Raw genomic sequence first — 17661 nt, forward strand, 5'->3', positions numbered from 1 at the left:
CACTATCAGTAAAGTAATGAACAGCGCCCTAAAAATCATTGACCAACGGACATCTCGAGTGTGGTTAACACGAATAAAATAAACCTGATACTCTCCACAAGAAGATAAAAGCTCCCAGTTTGGCGACCTCCGAGGCCGGGTAGCATCGAGTTGTCAATTGAAGATCAAACAAGGTATCTGAGGGTAGTTGAGACGAGCCAGTGGAACGCAAGCAACGCCCCAAAATAATGCTGGGAGTTACTTGGGATCATTTGCCCTAATGTATTGGTGCTACACAGCTCTAATCAGACCAATACTGCTCTATGTCGCTTTTATGTGCTGGAATACCGCAAAAAAGTCGTAATACTTCGGGCCAATGGCGAAGGTTCCGCGCGGCTCGCGGCAATGTCTATCATCCGAGCGTTGAATTCTACTCCAATCTGCTCTAGAAAATTCTCTCAGTTTACCGCCCATTGACCTAATCGCGGTAAACCGTGCTGCTAAATTCGCAAGCAGATTGACGGCCATAGTCGAATTCAATTACAGAACTTTTGGGCAAAGCTCAATTTGTGCGAGGCGTGCGCGGGCAACACAGTTTATATGGCACCTTGCTTTAATTGGAAACAAAGACTCCCCAAATCGTAATGGGAGTTGGTGCCGGTATTTACTGCAGGGAACTGAATGTCAGGCGGGCAGCAAAGTTACCTGACCAGTTCAGGATAGCAATCGAGCTAGCCTAAGCGGAAACGAGAATCTACTTCCCAGCCAGGCAGACTAAAATAATCATAATATAGTGAAATTACATAATTTCAAACATTGGACATGTGGGGTTCGCGTTGGCTCGGATTTAGCGCACCCTGTAAGTCCAAGTTTTGACCTTCGTATCTCGAAAAAGGGTTCGCGCAGTGTTGTCTTCCAAAGCGTCTTACAGAGAAGTAAGGCATTCACCAAATATTTCATCCAATAAGTCGATCATTTGACGAACTGTTTCGCATGTGGCATCGTCCTGTTGGAAAATAATAAGTTCATTCCGCACTCCATGAAATTGGGGTACGTTCCTGTCGTTTTCATTTTTAAAGAGGTAAGAACCAACGAATATAGCGGCCCAAAAAGCACACCAAACCACGATTTTTTGGTACCTTGTGAATTTCTCGTGGATGCTCTTTACTCCAAATGAGGCAATCTTTTTATTGTCCTGTCCATTGGGGCACTGGAGCAAAAATGAGCCTTTCTTAATATTTTTGTGCTCAAGCACTCAGAAGCAAAACGTGACTTTAGATAATTTAATTTAAAAAAATAAAATAAACGAGGCGTCCTAATGTTCAGACGTACGTACATACAGTGGGGAGAAAAAGTGTGTAAATATATATTTTTTTTAAGAATAACACGTTTTTCACATTAAATCTTTTTCTTTGATGCTTGAATAAAATACTGTCCATGCTATAGCTAAAACAGCTTTAATTAAAGTTACAAACAAAAAAAGAAAGGGAGAATTATTAAAAATTTCTAGTTTTGTAATATGCATTTGTAAAACACTTCTAAGTGTGCAATTTAATAACTCATGGCCATGACAAAAGACCATAAGCCAAAAAAAAAAATAAAAATTAAAAATCAACGGGATTTTCTAGAGTCTTCAAACTTGCAGCTTGTTATACTAAAATTTCATGGGTTATAAAGCTGCATACTCAGAAGTGATTTACAGAATTCTTATCAAAATGTTAGAAAAATTTAACGAAAATTTAACGAGTTTTCCATTTTTTTTCTTATAAAACTTTGATTAAAGCTGTTTTATTAATAGCATAAACAATTTTAATCAAGCATTAGCGAAAAAGTTTTATATCAAAAAGATGTTTACTTAAATAAATAACCATTTTGACACGTTTGCTCGCCACTGTATGTGCATTTATAACTTTCAATAGAAGAAAATCGATCCATAAAATATGTATAAAAAAAATTCAAATTATCGTTAACAAGAGCAGCTTAGTGTAGTTTTTCAAATAGCATCGCTTCGGTGTACCAAAAAAAAAACTTGCGAAAATAAGCAGTAAATGAAATAAAACCTAAGAAAAAGTAAATTTACAAACTACAAACAAATTGTTATGATTAAGTAAGAGAAAAAAGCTGTTGAATATTTACAAAAATTATACAAGTGAATATTTATGTACATGAATACAAACCTACATGAAAACTTACAAACATAAATGATAGTTTAGGTGCGAAAATTATACTCACAATATGCATAGCCTACATACATAAATACATACAGACAGACATAGATATATTTTCATGGAAATATACATACTCATTGCAAGAAAGAAAAGAGGTTCACAGGCATATTTTGGATAAAGAAAAAAATATGTAAAGCAGTTACATACATATCGTTACCTTAATATATGTACATTTATATGTAGAAAGACGCTATCTCACATCGTCACCTAACTAAAAATCCAAAATTCACTTTTTGATAGATTATGATGCATTTCATCTAAGTTACATAACGTTTTATGCAATCAAATTGTTTAACTAGTTACGGTTTTTTTGCATATTCAGTGACGATATGAGTTAGCGCCCATCTAGATTAAGGTAAAGATATGTACATATATACATATTTAAATATTTATATATCAAAATAAATGGCTTGCGAAAATTTAAGACAAAGTGAATTACATAAATAAATACAATTTGCGATATTTGTATGAGCCTAACTACATAAATAAAATGGTTCAATGTTAGTACATATTTCCAAAGTGTTGAGCTGTTAATTTAGATGTACATATGTATGTATTTCGAATTTGTGGCATTTGTTGCCCGCACTACTTTCGGTTTGAAACCCTACCAAGCATTATACTATATTATACAGATGTAAGTATTGTAAATTACCTACATACATGCATACATACATGCTTATTATAAAAAAAAAATAAATAAAAAATAAAAAACAGCTGAGAACAACAACGTTTATCCTTTTGTTAACTATTGTGTATGTAAATGGATTTTTGTGGTGAAAACTAAATAAAACAGTAAATCAAAATGAAAAGAAATTATTTTGTTTGATAATTTTGCATTATCTCGTCGTTAAGTGGTAATTGGAATATGTAACATTCTTATTTATAAACGAATTCGTCAACTACGGTTTCTATAAATTTTTTGTACTGGCTATCCGAAAATTCAAAAAATAAAGTGTATTTGTCATTTTTGTCAATGATGGTCATTTTTAATATTAAGTCATCACCTTAAAATTTTTCAGATATTCGTCTATAATGCTGAATTAAAAAAGAAATCACATTTGAAAGTTTATAACAAAAATTTTTAATTTGAAAAAAGCCACCACTTTAATTAGTGTGCCACTTAAAAAATGTCATGTGGAAGCAAATTTAATGACAATTCTTCTTAACGTTATAGGACAGGCATTTTTTAATGCCCACATTTGTCGTTTAAATTTCTGTCGTGTCATTTAAAGCCTTGTGGAAATGTGGCATTAGAAAAATGTTTATAAAACCGCGATTAAGTTTTTAATAAGTACTACTACGAAGTGTTGTTGGATTTTTTGAATATAATTTGTTGTTTATTGTGTGAAAATTTCGATACACGAACGTCTGATATAATTACAGCCAGTTTTAGTGAAAATTTTTTAAAAATTTCTATCACAGTATAATGTTTTGATTACGGCAAATGAACGGAGCCAAGATACAGTAGTTTGAAACTGGAAAATTATGTTCAAAAGTTGATTTTAAATGAAGGCTAAGAATTAAATAAAAAATGAAATAAAATAAAAAATATAAAAAAAATTGAATTGAAAAAATTAAAAATTAAATTGAATTGAATTAAATATAAATTAATATAAAATTGAGTGCAAAGTGCAGAGAAGTAGCAAGTTCAAAGAAAATACATTCTCCGTTCCTGTTAATGAATGTTACATAAAATAACCTTATTGAAATTATTAAAGGATTCCCGTAAATTAGAAAAAAACTCCAAAATTAAATTTTATAGGTATGTAGTTTTATAGCATTTTAAAATTTAGTACAATAAAGTGCAAGTTTCAAGTGATTATGAAATCGTGTTGATTTTTAATATTTTTTTTTCTTGAAATTGCCAGCACATTTTAAGTCTGCGGAAGAAAACGCCTAGCACCGAATTTTGTAAAATGCTTAGCGTCATCAGATAGTCCATACAAAAATCTACAGAAATCATAGTTGGCGAATTTTTTTCCAATTTTCTGTCTATTTCTGAGCAAGTCGAGAGGTAGCTCGTTTTTCACTGCTAAGCTAAGTATGGCCCAAATCACCGAAAACGAAACCAAGGCAAACTATTTTTCTCAGATTTCGCAGATTTTTGATTATATCTGGCTCATATATCGCTAGCTTAGAAAGAAAAGTTGCTAAGTCCCATTTTAAAAATTTTACAGGAGAGGAAAAAATCTTCCTATAGCCATTTTCTTTAACTATTTCGCAAGACTTTGAATCAAACATTTTGCGCGTTTAAAGCACAGCAAAACTCCATAAGATTCAGAAGGATTCGATATTTATTAATAGATGTCGTATTATTTTCGCCTTATCGGATTTGTGGTGCTTCTCTGGACTTAGCAAATTTTCCTTTTATTGCTTATGAAGAGGAAAAAATAAAACAAGTACCTTTATAGTTTTCGAAACGATGCGTATTCAGTTTCTCTAGCCTCCTATATCAAAATATGAGTTTTCATAAAAAGTGGACTTAGCAACTTTTCACTCTAAGCTAGCGATATGTATATTCTAAGGTATGAGACAACATAAATATGGGCATGAATTTCCTTCTCTTAATCATGAAAATTCACTTAATCCTGAGACATCTTTAAAAAAAACTAAATCAATCCAACCAATTTCAAGCGCCCACCAAATACCAACGCCTGACAACAAAATCGTCACCTAAACAAGAATATATCTTAGAATTGTGATTTGTGTCACGTTTATATGGTATATTTATAGCTGAGTGTAAGATCGACCTATCTCGATAGCTGGTTCAAAAACGTCCTATCTTACAAATAGGCTCAAGAACGCCTTACTTCAGTTTTTTTTTTTTAACGCTCTACCTCGGAATTTGGTTGAAGAACGCCCTATAGCCCTAACTTTCAAGTTTTCCCGGTATATATAAAAATTGGTACCCTGAAGTGCCACCTTATTAGGGTCGAGCCCGCCTCTCTCCTAAATTTCATTCTGGCTACGCCGATGTCTGTGTCATTTTTCGTCTTTTCTTAATCAAATACTGCCAAAAATCTGCCAATTGGGCATATAGGGCCTAGAGTCATTAGAATGGCGGAAAATGGCCCAACTATGTGCACTCTCCATCGTTGGATTCCACATCCATTATTTTTCATTTAAATTAGATAAGAATTGAATACATCACGCTCATGGGAAATTTGTTCATAGATTCTCCACAAAAAATTGATTGATGATCTCAATATTTTACATCATTTAGTGCATTTTTTTATTATTCAGATATGTATCTTTTATTTGTCATATAAACAATTACAAACAAACAAATTAAAACTAGTAATTTCCAGTTTTCTTGTGCATTGTTTGCATTACCTAATAATGAATATATGTATTATATTTTGCAATACATAGATATACATATGTTCGTAAATTGATTTCAATCATGGAAGGCGCACCCTACCACTACGTATGTAAGTTTAATAGTTGAAACACTTTTACTTCACGTTGCGCTACTCATTTCCTAATTGGTTGATTATTTACGTTTTTACGTTTTCCATTTAACCCGATTGTATAAAAGCCTACACCTCTCTCAGAAATTTCTGGACAGACATCTAAAATATCTATGTGGTACACAATTGTATAACACACTAAATGATAAGGCGTTTGCTATAATTTCTATTGGAACATACTCGGATTGGAAATATGCTGGCTTTCTGACCGCTTTAAAAAAGAAAACTATGTACTTTAGTGGAAAATTTCTAGTGAAAATTCCTGAACGGCCCTTGCCTTTACCTCAGATATGTACACCCATTAGTATTCAGACGGTTCTAGGATGGATGATAAAGCGGGTGATGGTATTTAAGATCCTGAAAAAAAATTGTAATTTCAAAGGGCAAACCGTGGAAAGGGTTAAAGAGCGAGATTATATTAAGTTATCTTTTCAGATAGCCAAGCTAACTTACTTGCCAACTAATTTTTTTGGTATACAATATGTGGCACAACTCAAAGCATTTCGCTTAAGGCCTGTTGAGGGCTATAAAACTTAAGTAAACCATTGAAACTTCAACGTATAATATGAACTATGAAGCCTACTGCTTACTAATAACACTTTTCCCACAAAAAATTACATTCGTTGTTAATCATTACATAAATATTTATATAAAACCTAGCACTTTTATTTTTGGCACTATTTATCTATCGTATTTTAGTCTTACTTAGCCTCTTTAGTCTTTTAGCAAAACATGTGTACAACCCAGATGTTTATTTATCATAGATTAGTGTGGCTTTTAGCAAGTAACCAACGCTAGTGTTAATAAACTTCACACTTTATTGCCATTGCTTCAAAAATCCAGACAAGGGACTCCTGAGGCTATTCTCAGATATTTATAGTTTTCGTTTTATCTTTTATTTTGTTTGATATTAAAACTTGATACTTAATATAAAAGACGAGTCCACAAAAGTTTAACATTTTTTATAGATTTTAGAATAAAAAATTATATTGAAAATCGTCACCTGAAATGCAAAATAACGTGTCATCATCGTCACTGAAATGGAAAAAGTCGTGACAATTTTATTTTTTGTGTCATAAAACGATGTGGGGAGTTGTAATTTGATGTAATCTATCATAATAATCGAAAAGTGAATTCTGAATTTTTTATAAGTTGCGACTTTTTGCATTTCAGTGACGATGATGATACGTTATTTTGCATTTCAGGTGACGAAATACACTCTTGAACAATGTACATTAGACCATACCTCTTACAAATAATAAAATAAATCGTTAAATAAAAAATAATAAAATAAAGGTTTTTTTACCGAACCTAGGGTTCACCCATTCGGCAATTAACAATTTGTTCTTATGTAGTTCTACTGGAATAATCAAAATACTGCCTTAGCCAGAGTTTAACCATACTTTGCGAAATTTAATTTACTGACATTACGGTGGTAGGAATTGAGATCTGATGGGTAAGTATTAGAACGGGGTACTTGTGGTCAATGTTTAGGAATAAAACAATTGTCCCCTCGGGGCAAAGCAGCCGAACCGAATAGTAAGGGGCCCTAAGGCCCCCTAAAGATGATGAGAGATTTGTGCGCCGATGGACTCTGCTTTTCAATTGGCTACCCAGCTTAAAGTTAGTAGCACTTGCTATCGAGAATTATTCTTCGCTTCATCACCAGGCTGTTAATATTTTTGCATTAATGCTGAATCCTACGTAGACCAAGTCCTTCAATGTTTTCCAACAATGACTTTTGTCCCGAAACGCAAAAACTTCTTGTGTGTCGTGTGCCTATTTACTTTTCCCACATTTTGTTCATTGCTTGAGCAACTTATTTCTTTCTTTCTTCCAGTTGAAAAATTTGGCGACGGCGCACAGTGGTTGGAGAAGCTACGATTTACGCGAAAAATTAGGAGGGAAGATACGACTGTAATGAAATTGCATGATCGTAGTACTATTGTAACGCTTAATCCGAATATGCCATAAAATTTATATTTTGACAGTTGACATCTGTCAAATCAAATGTTAATTTCTCTAAAAATAAGAAAATCTTTTTGAAAATACCACTTATTGGGTTTTTTGCCACGAATTTTATGTCACACTAAAACTTTGACAGTTGGCAGCTGTCAAATGGACTGTAAATTTTTCTAAAAATAAGGTGATATTTTAGAAAATGCCACTGAATGGTTTTGGACATGCTAATCACGAATTTTGTGTCAAATTAAAACTTTGACAGTTGTCAAATGGACTGTAAATTTTTCTAAAAATAAGCCAATCTTTTTAAAAATGCCTATGAATAGGTTTTTAGACATGCTAATCACGAATTGTGTGTCAAATTAAAATTTTGACAGTTGACAGCTGTCAAATAGGCTGTTATTTTTTTCTTAAAAAAAAAAGAAAACATTTTTTAAAATGCTACTGATAAGGGTTTTAGACACGCTAGTCACGAACGTTAAGTGAAATTAAAGCCTTGAAAGTTCTATATCACAGTAAAACTTTTTCAGTTGACAACTGCGACATCAACTGCCAGGCAACATATTTAAAATTAATAACAGTAATTATTTTTATAAGTGGGAGTTTACATAGGAAATTTTCCTTTTTCCTTTTAAAATATTACAGCATTCTAAATTTGTCACCATTTTTCACGCCTTCGAAATTATTAAAAAAAAATACATGAAACTTTCTGACTATGAACACTAGGCTGCGCGGGTATATATTGTGACGAAAATTACAGAATTTTCAAAAATTAGTGGGAAATTTGTAATGAGCGAACTTAAGAACCTCTAAATACCAAATATCATGAAAATTCAATAATTTTTTAAATTCTTGACGCCATATTGGATTCGTTATTTTGGATTTTTGAAAATTCACTTCAGGTTTGTTAAGAAAACATCTTATAATTATACCTTTTAGAAAAAAAATATTTCTTGAAAAATAAGCAGTGTTTTAAGGTATTGATAGTTTAGCAATACATTTTTATTGTTAATATGTCATATGAAATCATAATTTGCCATGTTTAAGAAGTAACATCAAACCAACAGTTACTATTATAATTGAAAGTTTCCATAAAAAAAAATTAAGAAAGCAAACAACACCTAACTGTTGGAACGTGCCACGATCGAATTTGTTGAATTAAACGGGTTCAACGGCTTGCTTAGCAGATACTATTGAAAATACTAATCAGTTTTGAGTTTGTAGGTCATTTATGAATAAGAATAACTCTATTCCAGTTAATTTATCACAGTTTTCAAATAAGCATTTTACGCGTAAAACATGACCCCACCGACCACTGTGCGGTGGCTCTGGCACGATGCTCTCATCAGCATCAGATTGAAGAAATCGTACAAAAGACAATCAACTTGTCTAAAATTTCGTCTCATACAACGTGGATGGTTCCCACTTCGGATGGTGGTGTGCTCAATGTTACTTTACATGAATAGCAGTTTTACTAAGTTTTGTGGAAATCCCCTAGTAACAAAAGCTGTCCTTCGTCCTGTCAAAAGCAGGTTTAAAATGGCACTTGTTAGAATTTGGTCAATAGGAACTTTCCAGGCCTTAAGCGGCAGGAAGAAGACACGTTCACACAGTCTCGTCGATGGGAAGCTTTAAGCGACGGTAAGAAGTCTATCTCTGTGATAATTAGCACAAACAGCGGGATCTGAGGACCTTGTTGCTATTCTTATCTTTTCTTGGTCGAATGGAGGGAGTTTATCATTGTACAGAGTGATTTAGTAAGACCGCAGATATTATTTTATAAACAAAACAAAAAAAAAGTTATACGAAATGATATTTCGTATTTCATAACGTTTTCTAGTCTATGGCATTTATGTATGAAACACAATATCTATTAAATGTCCAAAATGAATCCTCTGGCAACACAGGATGCGTATATCAAAATTTTCCTGGACTTTTAGACATATTTTGGGCTGTACAGCACTTATAACGCGTAGGTTTTCGTTATTCAGCTCTGTTAGAGTTTCGGGCTAATTGTCATAGGCCATACTTTTGGCATTGCAGGATATCGGCGGCCGTTTGACCTTATTGTTTCGTGAGATAATGGGTCTTGGGAACTTCGTTCGCAATAGGGTCATTGTTTCATGCGTTGTGTGGCAAATTAAGGGTTGCCAGACGTACCCCATTCGGGAGGGACATACCCCCTGGCTTCGGAAGTTTGCGTAGGTAACCCATTTTCGCCCGAAATCGTTCACTTTTCGCTTGAAGCGTGTTTGCATTGTTCAAAATTCACAGGCGACTAGTTGAACCAACAGTTGAACAAAAAGTTCAATTTTTATTTGAAAATATTATCGTGCAATATTTAACCGCCCAATTCTGTGTTTTCTTTATAAATTATTTGTAAAGAAATTTTATCAAGCTTTTTATCAAGTAAAAGCTCTCATCGCATTCTATGTCAATATTTATAAAATAAAAAGCTCTATGATTGCCGCATGAACGGAACTGATTTCCACCTGAGTGGTACTCATTTTATTGTCACAAATTAAAAATATGAAGTTAAAAGCCAAAAAGCTTCTGAGCCGTAGCCGAGTAGGTAGAGATGTCGACTATAGTTCCGTGATGATATGTTTTTATCATGAATTTCGTGTGTCGCCGATTCAAATGCCGGCACATGAAGTATTTAAATGACAGAAATTTCAATATGTAAACGCTTGTCCATAGCATTTTCAATCTTGATAATTTATTAAGAAAAGAGCTTTTGATTTCTGTGCTAGAATCCCAGTTCTTGATAAAAAGTAAAAAATTTACAAATTATAAAAAATTCTTAGTTTATCAAGTGCACAGAAGTATATTTTTTATGTACATACACTGGCGATCAAAACTGAGTTCATTGTGATATTTTAAATATCTACAATGTTTTTAAAATAAAATTGTTTCGTTATTTTTTTATAAAAATATTTTTCATGCTTTTAGCAAAAGCACATATCGCACACTTCAATACTGTCATAATCGGAAAAAATATAAATTTTAAGTTGAGTACGCAGAAACTACCGCTACCTCTTCTTCTATGTTATGTATAAACTTCATAGCTGTATCGATTACCAGTATCTCACTAGAACAAAATTTTGTATTCATTTTTACTATGGGAGTATTAGTCTAAGATCCGACAAAGGCACGACCTTCACTCATCTCTTTAATGGATGAAATCTTTGTTCTATGAAATTTAACGTATTAATAAATATTTTGCGAGTAGGTTGGCCGAAAAAATCCTGGCCAGGATAATTTTAATTAAATGTTCAAAAATTAGTATTATTTTTTTTTATTTTTTTTTACTCATTTGCTCAGCTCAAAAAAAATTTTGGGCGATTTGTTTGTTACACAAACAATTAAATTACCCTCTCTTAATTTTGAGTTAGCTCACTTTAGATCTACATAAGTGGGTGTGCGATATCTATATACATCTTATTAGTTGATTTCAAAGCTGTAAATATTAAGCGTTGTTCACATGAGACGATTTTCTAGGAAATTTAACAGGCGGTTAGTTGAATCAAAAGTTGACTACCCCTCCAACTTCATTGGAAGCGATTAGTTGAAAGGCCGTTCACACCAGGCGGTTGTTGCTTTCAACTAAAATTTGCCTGTAAAATCGCCTCATATAAACGCCGTATTACCTAAAAGATACCAAGAACAACGCTATGCTTTTATAAAAACTAAAAAATGTCACGAAGATACAATAGCTTACCGTATTTCGGTACAAATTATCTCTAAAATAAATATTACTAGAGCTATAAAAAAAAAGAGAACACCAACTACTGCGCCGTTGCTGTTGAGAATAAACAACATGCTTTCCCTGGACGTGATAAGTAAGTACTCAAAGCACATCGTCAATAGCTATGAGTTCTGCGAGTCAGTTGGTTTTTCGCAGTGCTTCAGGTTGGGTGTTTAGTATTGTGAGCTCACTATCAAAACGTAACGAAATACGTAAAAGTGCCGAAAAATCGTTAAATTATTACAAGAAAAAAAGCTGCGTCTGTATGTAAGGCGCCGAGATAACGTGCGCATCAACTAGAAATTGTCTATTTATAAATAAATTAAATAGAATATTACGCATTGAAATTAACAAAAGTTATTTCGCCATTTTCGACAGTAATTTTTTGGTTGGTGGAAAATAAATACTACATGCATACATATGTACATATATTAGAGTGCATCATTCCCCATACAAAAAAAAAATCCGTGCTGTGTTTCCATTGGAATTAATAAAACCTATTATATTTAAGACTTCCGCCAAAATATTTCGGAAAAATATTAAGATTTACGTGATAATACCTCCAAAAATTGAGTTTTTTATTAATCAAAATCTTCTTAAAGATCTTTTTGAAAAAAAAAATCTCTCAAATGACAAAACGGTTTAAGCTATAAAAATTTGCATAAAAATATTTAAAAAAAAATGTAAAAAAAAAATTAAACGGAATCGTAATTAAGTGATTTTTGATGCTGTTTTTTTAACTTTTTTCAAAGATTGGTATAAGAAAAACTTGAATAACTGAACCTAAGCTCTTCCGATTTAGACTTAAGGGGTGTCATTGGAAAGGTATTTTCTCACCTTTGTCATTCCCAGTTGAATTAAGATGTGTAGGTATTTAAAAAGAAAATTGGGATGCTAATGAGTTTTTTTTTGTACAGAAATAAAAATAGTGGGAAAATACCTTTGTACTGAGACCCCATAAGTCTAAATCAGAATAGTTTTGGCACAGTTATTCCAGTTTTTCGTAAATCCAAAGGTTAAAAAACTGCATCAAAAATCTCATAATTACGATTCTGTTGAAAATATTTTAATATATTTGTATGCAGACTTTTTAAACTTTTGCGGAAAAACCGCAACTTTTTTTGGCGATGCAGTCTAATGTGCATACATACATACATATGTAAGCGAAGAAAAAGCAAATCATTTCTGTATAGTAAAAAGTGCACATACATATTTGTGCGTTCCTAATTCAGCCACGCGCATATCATTTCCAAGTATAATATTGAGAATAATTCTCTGTGTATACTTATAAGGTTTGTTGATTTGTTTGTGCTCATTTAATGTGCAACAAAAAAACAGTGACTAGTAAACAAAAAAAAAACGTGACAAGGTCTGAGTCCTCGAATCTTCGAAGGAAACTTTCAATAAGACAAAAAGTAAAATGAACAAATTTGCAGGCCAATTCTCAGCGATAAACGGATAAAGTGAAGCGTAGAAGAATATACGTATATTTTTTTTTGCGTAAACGCGAAGCAAGTGCAAGTGACCTTTAATCAGGTTATCACTTTGCATTGAAATGGGAAGTGTAAAAAAAGTACTATCTATTTGGTGACATTTCGTTAGTTTTATCAGCATATTTACGCTACTGTTTTTGGATAATTCATTTCAACTAAAATTAAATTTGTGTTTTGTGTCAACAATAAAAATGTACAAAAATAGCTTTTTAGTGTTATGCTTTGAAAGTGAATGGGGGGAGTCTGAATACACTTTAAGGTGGTCCAGAAAAAAGTCTAAAATGTTAAGCTCTCACTGCTTAGGATTTTTCTTAATGGAAAAAAGGATGCCCGTATTAAAAACAAAAAACAAAATATTAAAACTGCCTCAGAGTCCATGAAGTTTTCCATGTATTTTGCAAGGGGAAAAAGCACTTTTTCATGTAAATGGTTTAGAATTCTTGAAAGTTAATATTTTTCAATCGGTAACTCTGTTCAAGAGACTTCCAATAATAACACCCGATTTTTTATTTTGCCACTTTTTAATACCAACGATTTTTATGGGTCCCAAATTGTATTTTTGGAGTTTTTGGAGGCCCTATAAGAATAGATAATATTGAAAAATTGTTAAATAAACAATTTGGTATTGTTATTGGAAATCTCCTGAAGAGAAACAAAGTTTTCCGATCGAAAAATATTAGTTCTTAGGAATTCTATTCCTAAAAAGTGTTTTTCCCCATATAAAATAGATACATGGAAAACGTCAAGGGCTTTGAGGCAGTTCTAAATATGACCAAGAATTTTATTTTTTTAGACAAAAAAATAGGGATATTCTTTAGAAAAAGTATAGGGTGTGGGAGTTTAACATTTTAAACTGCCACCCTCCGCTCTGCACCGCATGAATTTCTGTACCACCCTAATGCACATACATATCGTTTCTTTTGGTGGAAGAACGTCATAACTAAGAAAATTAAAAATGTGAAGAAAGTGGGCTTACAATTTTGTATTAGTGTTCGCATCGGTCAACAAATAAATTATGACATCGAACCATAATTTGGTTCCTTACTTTTGTCAAACAGTGACTGTAGTCTAGTAATATTTCCTAAGCAAAGTGAAAAAGTGCAAAATTGCAGAAAAGACAAATTCTGTTTTTGGTGAAAAACATCTGCTCGTGTCCACCGGAATTATAAAATTTATTATACTTAAAGATTTCCTTTTTAAGCAGACCTTTTAAGTTTACACTCTTCTATCATCTGAGGTGATTTTTTAGAAAAAAATATTTTTTTTTAACTAAAAAAAAACTAGATCTTTGGCGGTATTTTCAAATCGGTCCAGCTTACGTAAATCTTAACATATTTTCCAAAATATTTTGGCGGAATTCTTATGGTCTCATTCAGAAAAAATAGCTTTTTCGATTTAAGTTTTCATTATTTTTTTTATAAATTTGGGTGCTAAAATGTAATGAATTTTATATTTCCAATGGAAAACAGCACCGGTTTTGTTTATATGGAGAGCGATGCACCCTAACGTTTAGTTTATTTAGTGCTGTTAGCATCGAAGGCACGCGACTAATTATGTACAATGAACGTCCTTGTTCTAGTAAGAACGCACTTTTATTTATCGCCGAAGAGTCGCCTAGTGATAGAAAGTGAGTGCATATTTGATTTTTCTGTTACAATAACATTTAGCAAAATGCAAACAAATGATAAGAGTTTATTGAACTTGATCTTAAAATGTGTTCATAGCGAATTTATGTCGTTCTAAGATCAGCAGTGCACGTGTGTTCTTTGTTGTATTTAGTTCCGACAACAAAAAAAAAATAAGACCAGCACTCGAAACGCACTCATTGCACAAATTGGAGGGACCTACAGTTTTACGCCGCCTCCGCACAACTAATGGATTTTATGAGAAGCTATTTTTCATGACAGAAATACACTCGGAGGTTTGCCATTGCCGACCGAGAGGAGACCGCTTTTAAGAAAAACCCCTTTTCTTTGACCAGAGTTCGAACAAGTGGAAGTACGCACCTCAAACCACTCGGCTACAGCGATCGAGGAATTTCATTATCGTGCTTTAAAATTTTAAGCTGAGCTTATCGCATTGGATATAAATAAATAATATCTAAAAAAATAAAAATAAAAATTTAGCTGCCTTCAAACATTACTTTGGGTCCTCGGTGTCTTTTGTTAACAAATACATACATATGTGTTTAATTATATGGATAATTATTCAGAGTAATTTTTCTTACATAAATCTGAAATGACAAATTAGTAGACGCTGATAATTAGCATCTTTCGTACACCAGCCAATACATCTACATACATAATTACATATGTACATACATACACCAGATTACACTTATCAGCGTTAGTTGAATAATTGCAAACATACATACGTAAATAATAATAAATATTTACGTTTTAACAAGCGATTGTAAATGAGATGTGCAAGCTAAAATTCTTAAATATTTTTTTACACAATACGGGTACATACATATGTACATATATATCGCACACCTACTTAGATCTAAAGTAAGCTAACTCCAAATTCAGAGTGGGAAATATAACTGCTTGGGGACCACACAGATTCAACGCAATTAATACAAAAACAGGTACAACAGTAGTTTTTTAGTTAATGTATATATGTATGTATGTTTTTGTTATTGATGGCCTTATAACAATTATATTCAACAATTTTGATTGAGCTTGAGGCCGTTTTTAATGTAAAGCTTATTATGGAAAAGCAACAATAATTTGCGAAAATGGTAGAAGTGATAGCTATTTCGGAAATCACCACATTACCTCATCAGACTTCTTTCAGTGCGATTCGATCCAACGACCCCAGCTTCTTCAATTTTTTTTTATAAGTGACTTCAGTTTTAGTATGATTTATTTATGTAACTCTAAAGTCGTACGGCATCATGGAAGCACCGAAGAAGAGAGGGAATGGCGAGAATAATTGAGCGTGATTTAGATTAAGACTAAGATTTAAATTAAGATTAACTTAAGATTTCGATTGAGATTCAGATTGAGGTTGAGGCTAAAATTGAGATTGAGATTAATATTTTTATTTAAGTAAGGTTCAGATTAAGAATGATATTAAGACTAAGATTAAGGTGGAGATTAAAATTGAGACTAATATTAAGTTTGAGATTGGGATAAAGGGAGACTTAAAGATAACACCGGTACACAAGAACAAAGTTGTATTTACTATTGATGAGATGTATTTTGACGCTATGAATCCAAATCTCCAGTCGGTTTTGGCTTAAAAGCTCATCAATAGTTGTCGTCAAGCTCAACGAACCGTAGAAATAGGAAACATGCTGTTCGACGGGGTTGGAACAAAGGGATAGGGTTGGTGGTTGAATGGTTTTAAGGGGGCAATTAAATAAATGATTGCTGTCGTCAGGGATGTATTCACGCCTCGAAAAGTTTTGGGTATATCGATAGTATCTGGATAAGTTTTTAGAACTGAAACCTGCTATGTTATAGAATATAGACGTTAGTCGCGCCAGAGTTATGTGGGACTCTAGAGGCAGCTTAGGCTTATTTTGGTTGTTGGTTTTTTCGATAAAGTAGGAGTATGACATATTGTGGAATGACTTTCCGGCATCCCTTGTCAATTTGGGTTTGAAGACAAACCGGCTTCTGCATTGTGTCTTCTTCAGTGTAATCTAAATAGTAAATATTTGTCCGTCAATGTTTATGATTAGTTCTGCTAATGTTCATTGTTTTCAAGTCAGGTACGGTTTATCGAATGAAGCGCTTGTCTGCGGCATTGAGCAACGCTACCGGCTTCGACAGAATTGGGGAGTACACATATTCCTAGCTATTTGATACCATACGAGTTTGAGTCAGGGTGGTGTTCTACCATCCTTTTCTTCAATCTAATGTTAGAAAAGATAATAATAGATGCATAACTTAGTCAAAAAATAAAATGTTTGTTATCAAAAAAGAATGCGGCTCCGCCCAACCCTTATGTAAATAGTACCCCTCGTATGTACGACGTGTGCCAAAAAAGTATCTCAAATATTAAGTTGTTCAAAATTATTATTGTTTATCAGTCTCAAAAAAGATGTTTACATCAAAATATTTTTAAAATTCCCTAAATTAAATATCTTAAGATCCTCTCCTTCTTTCTTCCAGTTGAAAAGTTCACAAGCAATGTCCAGTCCACCAAAAACTGCAACCGTCATTGCAGACTGTCAAGGCAGTGATTCCAATTCGCCGACCATTGAAGTATCCAACACAAATGGACACGCGTCCACGTGCTCCGAGCGCAGCGATGGACTCTTCATGAAAATGCGGCAAAATTCAGTGACATCCATCGATAAGCCGGACGCACCGCAAGTGCAGCCGTTAGCCACTATTGAGGTACCGCCTATTAAACGCAATATTAGCGAAGGCAATCTGCTGCCAAGTGAGGTGAAAGAGGCGCGAGTGCGTGTCATCTATACGGGTGGCACAATCGGCATGGTGCGGAATGAGAATAATGGTAACAAAAAACTTGCAATTAAAAAAATATAAGGCAATTTCTTTAATGTTTTATATGCATTTCCAGTTCTAGCGCCCATTCCAAATGCTTTGGTGAAAACGCTACGCAGATATCCCAACATACACGATGAGAACTATGCGCAGCTACGCTTCGGCTCGGCAGCTTCAATGGGTCCGCTCGTATTGCCATTTGTACAAGGCGAGAAACGACGCGTCATCTACCAAGTTACCGAATATAGTCAGCTCTTAGATTCTAGTAATATGACCATGCAGGATTGGGCGCGCATTGCCAAGGATATACATGTAAGT

At 33.3% G+C, this 17661-nt stretch overlaps 1 protein-coding gene across 1 annotated transcript in view; it reads left to right on the forward strand.

The window, feature by feature from the left end:
• Window positions 1-15354: 15354 nt before the first annotated feature.
• The window catches only part of LOC108373693 (L-asparaginase-like), a 5799-nt gene continuing 3492 nt past the window's right edge, over window positions 15355-17661 (forward strand). The window contains exons 1-3 of the mRNA XM_017629625.1: window positions 15355-15470; window positions 17005-17353; window positions 17420-17655. Coding sequence (XP_017485114.1) covers window positions 17023-17353; window positions 17420-17655 — 567 coding nt within the window. The 5' untranslated portion in view covers window positions 15355-15470; window positions 17005-17022. The remainder of the gene's footprint in view (window positions 15471-17004; window positions 17354-17419; window positions 17656-17661) is intronic.

This window comes from Rhagoletis zephyria, unplaced genomic scaffold (genome assembly GCF_001687245.7).
Source record: "Rhagoletis zephyria isolate East Lansing unplaced genomic scaffold, Rhagoletis_zephyria_1.1 Rzeph_scaffold_06958, whole genome shotgun sequence".
Classification (NCBI taxonomy): Eukaryota; Metazoa; Arthropoda; class Insecta; order Diptera; family Tephritidae; genus Rhagoletis; species Rhagoletis zephyria.